Genomic DNA, 6,127 nt, shown 5'->3' on the forward strand with positions numbered 1-6,127 from the left:
CCTGGGAGTGTTTAATAGGAACAGTGCAGAGGGAGGTTTACTCTGGATCTAACCCCGTGCTGTCCCTGTCCTGGGTGTGTTTAACAGGAACAGTGCAGAAGGAGATTTACTCTGTGTCTAACCCCGTGCTGTCCCTGTCCTGGGAGTGTTTAATCGGAACAGTGCAGAGGGAGATTTGCTCAGTATTAGACCGCGTGCTGTCCCTGTCCTGGGAGTGTTTAATACGAACAGTGCCGAGGGAGATTTACTCTGTATCTAACCCCGTGCTGTCCCTGTCCTGGGAGTGTTTTATAGGAACAGTGCAGAGGGAGATTTACTCTGTATCTAACCCCGTGATGTCCCTGTCCTGGGAGTGTTTTATAGGAACAGTGCAGTGGGAGATTTTCTCAGTATCTGACCGCGTGCTGTCCTTGTCCTGGGAGTGTTTAATAGGAACAGTGCAGAGGGAGATTTACTCTGTACCTAACCCCACGCTGTCCCTCTCCTGGGAATGTTTAATAGGAACAGTGCAGAGGGAGTTTTACTCTGCATCTAACCCCGTGCTGTCCCTGTGCTGGGAGTGTTTAACAGGAACAGTGTGGCGGGAGATTTACTCTGTACCTGACCCCACGCTGTCCCTGTCCTGGGAGAGTTTAATAGGAACTTGCAGGGGAAGATTTACTCTGTACCTAACCCCGTGCTGTCCCTATCCTGGGAGAGTTTAATAGGAACAGTGCAGAGGGAGATTCACTCTGTACCTAATCCCGTTCTGTCGCTGTCCTGGGAGTGTTTCATTGGAACAGTGCAGAGCGAGATTTACTCTGTATCTAACCCCGTGCTGTCCCTGTCCTGGGAGTGTTTCATTGGAACAGTGCAGAGGGAGATTTACTCTGAACACTAACCCGGTGCTGTTCCTGTCCTGGGAGTGTTTAATAGGAACAGTGCAGAGGGAGATTTACTCTGTATCTAACCCCACACTGTACCTTTCCTGGGAGTGTTTAATAGGAACAGTGCAGAGGGAGATTTACTCTGTATCTAACCCTGTGCTGTCCCCGTCCTGGGAGCGTTTAACAGGAACAGTGCAGAGGGAGATGTACTCTGTACCTAACCCCGTGCTATCCCTGTCCTGGGAATGTTTAACAGGAACAGTGCAGAGGGAGATTTACTCTGTATCTAACCCCGCGCTGTCCCTGTCCTGGGAGTGTTTGATAGGAACAGTGCAGAGGGAGATAAACACTGTATCTAACCCTGCAGTTTCCAAGTGCTCGGAGTGTTTAATAGGAACAGTGCAGAGGGAGATTTACTCTGTATCTAACCCTGCCCCACGCTGTCCCTGTCCTGGGAGTGTTTAATAGGAACAGTGCAGAGGGAGATTTACTCTGTACCTAACCCTGTGCTATCCCTGTCCTGGGAGTGTTTTATATGAACAGTGCCGAGGGAGATTACTCTATATCTAACCCCGCGCTGTCCCTGACCTGGGAGTGTTTAATAGGAACAGTGCAGAGGGAGATTTACTCTGTACCTAACCCTGTGCTATCCCTGTCCTGGGAGTGTTTTATATGAACAGTGCCGAGGGAGATTACTCTATATCTAACCCTGCGCTGTCCCTGACCTGGGAGTGTTTAATAGGAACAGTGCAGAGGGAGATTTACTCTGTATCTGACCCCGTGCTGTCCCTGTCCTGGGAGTGTTTAATAGGAACTTGCAGAGGGAAATTTACTCTTTATCGAACCCCGTACTGTCCCTGCCCTGGGAGTGTTTAATAGGAAAAGTGCAGAGGGAGACTTAGTCTGTATCTAACCCCGTGCTGTCGCTGTCCTGCGAGTGTTTTATAGGAACAGTGCAGAGGGAGATTTACTCTGTACCTAGCTCCACGCTCTCCCTGTCCTGGGAGTGTTTAATGGGAATAGTGCAGAGGGAGATTTACTCTGTATCTAACACCGTGCTGTCCCTGCCCTGGGAGTGTCAACAGGGATACACAGAGACACACACACACACACGCAGGGTCAACAGGGACACACACACATACACAGGGTGAGCAGGGACGCACACAGAGACACACTCACATACACAGGTTCAACACGGACACACAGAGAGACACACACACACAGTGTCAACAGGGACACACACAGACACACGCACAGGGTTAACAGTAACGCACAGAGACACACGCATATACAGGGTCAACAGGGACGCACAGAGACACACGCATATACAGGGTCAACAGGGACGCACAGAGACACACACACACAGACAGGGTCAACAGGGACACACAGGATTAAATGGGACACACAGAGACACACACACACACAAACACGGTCACCATGACACATGGAGACACGCACACACACACACACACACTCACAGGTCAACAGGGACACACAGAGAGACACACACACACAGTGTCAACAGGGACACACACAGACACACACACAGGGTTAACAGTAACGCACAGAGACACACGCATATACAGGGTCAACAGGGACGCACAGAGACACACGCATATACAGGGTCAACAGGGACGCACAGAGACACACACACACAGACAGGGTCAACAGGGACACACAGGATTAAATGGGACACACAAGACAGGAGTGTTCCCTCCCAGATGGGGAACACTTCAGTGGTCCAGGACATTCGACCTCGGACCTTCGGGTGACCATCCTCCAAGGCGGACTTTGGTACAGGCAGCAGTGAAAAGTGGCTGAACTGAGGCTGATAGCTAAGTTCGGTACCCATAGGGAGGGCCTCAACCGGGACCTTGGGTTCATGTCACATTACAGGTGACCACCATACACACGCACACACACACACAGGCACACACAGGGTCAACAGGGACACACACACACAGGGTCAACAGGGACACACACACACAGGGTCATATACGCACACATACACACACAGGGTCAACAGGGACACACAAATTCTGGATTAGTGGTGCTGGAAGAGCACAGCAGTTCAGGCAGCATCCAAGGAGCTTCGGGACACACAGAGACACACAAACATACACAGAGGGAGAGAGACACACACACACACACAGACTCTCTCTCTCTTTCTATCTCTCTCTCTCTCTCTCTCTCTCTGTTGGGTGAATGATCTGTTTCTGTCTGGCCCTGGGTAGGTGCTGAGGTTACTGCTGGTGGCCTGGGACCGAAGGTTAATCTTCGCCATTGGGACATCCAGCACGACGGGAGAGACAGACACGGTTGTCTGGAACGAGATCCATCACAAGACGGAGTTTGGCTCGAATCTGACTGGACACGGCTACCCAGACTGTAACTACCTGGAGAACGTCTGGGCAGAACTGAGGGCCCAGGGGATCAGCGACGATTAGGGCTGTGTTAGGGGAGGGGGCAGAGAGCGACCGAGGGAGGGACATGCTGCGAGTGAGCTGGTGTCAGAGAATAGAGGGAATTGTGAGAGTGTGGGGCACAGAAGGAGAGAGAGAGAGAGTGTGTTGTGGCGGAGAGAGAGAGAGAGACAGAGCACCTTAGGAAGGAGTGGACACGGTGAGGGAGGGACTGACCAACTGAATCCTGACCCCTCTCTCTCTCTTTCTCTACATTAACCCCGAACATCCCACAGCCAGGCAACTCCTGTGTTCAGCCAGCGCAGTCTGGGAGATCTGGTTTGACTGAAGAGTGTCATAGCATGAGAGGGTCCCTCCAGGACTTTGATTCCTGAGACGTTAAACTGATAGCACGCAGGTAAACTTTGTAAAACAGAGCTCACGGATTTTAGTTTCGGAAGAAAGGTGAAGGATTTCACTTGATCAATGAGATGTAGATTACAAATTGTGAAAGCTGATTTCCTCTGCCCATCCCCTCTCTCTAACCCAGGGATCACTGGGCAGGAATCAGGAGCAGGAACCCTGGCTGATTTCCCCTCTCTCTAACCCAGGGGATCACTGGGCAGGGATCAGGAGCAGGAACCCTGGCTGATTTCTCCTCTCTCTCTCTCTCTCTAACCCAGGGGATCACTGGGCAGTGATAAGGAGCAGGATCCCTGGCTGATTTCCCCTCTCTCTCTATCTAACCCAGGGGATCACTGGGGAGTGATCAGGAGCAGGATCCCTGGCTGATTTCCCCTCTCTCTCTCTCTCTAACCCAGGGGATCACTGGGCTGTGATAAGGAGCAGGATCCCTGGCTGATTTCTCCTCTGTCTCTCTCACCCAACTTCGTCTGAAAGCAAAACTAAAAACCCTGGGTCAATTGGGGCGTGACCCCCCCCCCCCCTGCAGTGATCAGGAGCAGGAACCCTGGCTGATTTCCCCTCTGTCTCTCTCTCTAACCCAGGAATCACTGGGCACTGATCAGGAGCAGGAACCCTGGCTGATTTCTCCTCCCTCTAACCCAGGGATCACTGGGCAGTGATCAGGAGCAGGGACCCTGGCTGATTTCCCCTCTGTCTCTCTCTCTAACCCAGGGATCACTGGGCAGGGATCAGGAGCAGGAACCCTGGCTGATTTCCCCTCTGTCTCTCTCTCTAACCCAGGGATCACTGGGCAGTGATCAGGAGCAGGAACCCTGGCTGATTTCTCCTTTCTCTCTCTCTCTCTCTCTCTCTAACCCAGGGATCACTGGGCAGTGATAAGGAGCAGGATCCCTGGCTGATTTCTCCTCTGTCTCTCTCTCTCTAACCCAGGAGATCACTGGGCAGTGATCAGGAGCAGGAACCCTGGCTGATTTCCCCTCTCTCTAACCGAGGGATCACTGGGCAGTGATCAGGAGCAGGAACCCTGGCTGATTTCTCCTTTCTCTCTCTCTCTCTCTCTCTAAGCCAGGGATCACTGGGCAGTGATAAGGAGCAGGATCCCTGGCTGATTTCTCCTCTGTCTCTCTCACCCAACTTCGTCTGAAAGTAAAACTAAAAACCCTGGGTCAGTTGGGGCGTGACCCCGCCCCTCACTGATCCCTCCTTGTCCCTAAATAGAAACGCTCTGGAAGTTCAATGCTGTTTGCCCACTGCCTCTGGAGCAGGAGTTACAGGCCAAAGTGTGGCATCATCTCTCTGAAAGAGGAGCAGCACAGAACAAATCCCTCTTCAAGGCACAGTATGGATTCCAACCATTCCCCGCTGTTCCAGTGAAGAGATTTTTCCTCTTCTCTGTCCTTGCTCCTGGTCATTTCTGCTCCCTCACCCCCACCACCCCTCCTCCCCTCTTCCCTCCTCCCCATAACGGAGACGGGGACATGTGGGGAATTTGCTTCCCAATGTCCCGTCGTCCACTCAGCTCGGAATGAGATCTTCCGTTCCACTCTCGGCCATGGGAACCTTGGCCAATTTACCTCCACCCAGCCTCCTTCCAGGACCCTTCCCCTCTCTGCTATCCCAGTTTTCCATCTCTCTCCAGTCCCTCGAGCCAGTCACCACTTCCCACAGCTCCCCCGTCCATTCAGGAACGCGGCGGCTATTAAACGCTGCGGACGGGCTAAAAGGGAGCCGAGTGATCACAGCAAGATGTCTCCGCTGGGGACTGGAGACCCTGGGAAGGTCAGTGAGGGGGGAACAGACTGTGAGAGGGAGGCGGAGGAGGGAGTTAGGGGGAGGAATTCCGAGGGGACGGAGCAGGGAGTGGAGTGGTTGAGGCGGTGGAGGAAGTGAGAGTGAGCGATGGAGGGACGAGGAAGTGGGGGAGGGGTGGGGGAGAGCGAGGGATGAGGGTATGTAAGGGTTGAGGGGGCCAGGGAAAGGGAGTGAGATGGCGAGGGTGAGTTGAGGGAGCGAAGATATTGAGGGATGGAGAGAGTGAAGGTGGGGAGTGTGTGTGTGAGTTTGGTGGAGATGGGGAGAGTAGTGTTTGGGAAGGGTACTTCTGAGTGAAATGTGGGAAGGGTTGCTATGGGGTTAATGATATCGCTGTCGGGGAGAGTTTAGAAATAGTTTCATTTTAAGAAGATAAAAATGAGAGTAGGTTGAGAAGTTTTTAACGCGTGAATTGGAGACAGAGTAATTGGGATCAGACTGTGTACTCGATCTGGCTTCAAGGCCCTGTGTTTGCCAGGGTGCCTGGGAGCAGGTGAACCTCCACACTGTGTTGTAAATAGACACTTGTACACCAAATAAAATAAAACCACCTTTCAGACGCAGAGCGGATGGACCACTCATGTCTGGCTCTCACCTTCCCTCGCTTGGGAAATGTTTCAA

The 6,127-nt window shown here is 52.5% G+C and overlaps 1 protein-coding gene across 1 annotated transcript in view; it reads left to right on the forward strand.

Moving 5' to 3' along the window:
* Window positions 1-3,877, forward strand: part of LOC122544142 (E3 ubiquitin-protein ligase DTX4-like) — a 6,040-nt gene extending 2,163 nt beyond the window's left edge. Inside the window, exon 2 of the mRNA XM_043683182.1 lies at window positions 3,101-3,877. Within this exon, the coding sequence (XP_043539117.1) occupies window positions 3,101-3,313 (213 nt within the window). The 3' untranslated portion in view covers window positions 3,314-3,877. The remainder of the gene's footprint in view (window positions 1-3,100) is intronic.
* Window positions 3,878-6,127: the final 2,250 nt, after the last annotated feature.

This window comes from Chiloscyllium plagiosum, chromosome 46 (assembly GCF_004010195.1).
Source record: "Chiloscyllium plagiosum isolate BGI_BamShark_2017 chromosome 46, ASM401019v2, whole genome shotgun sequence".
NCBI lineage: Eukaryota > Metazoa > Chordata > Chondrichthyes > Orectolobiformes > Hemiscylliidae > Chiloscyllium > Chiloscyllium plagiosum.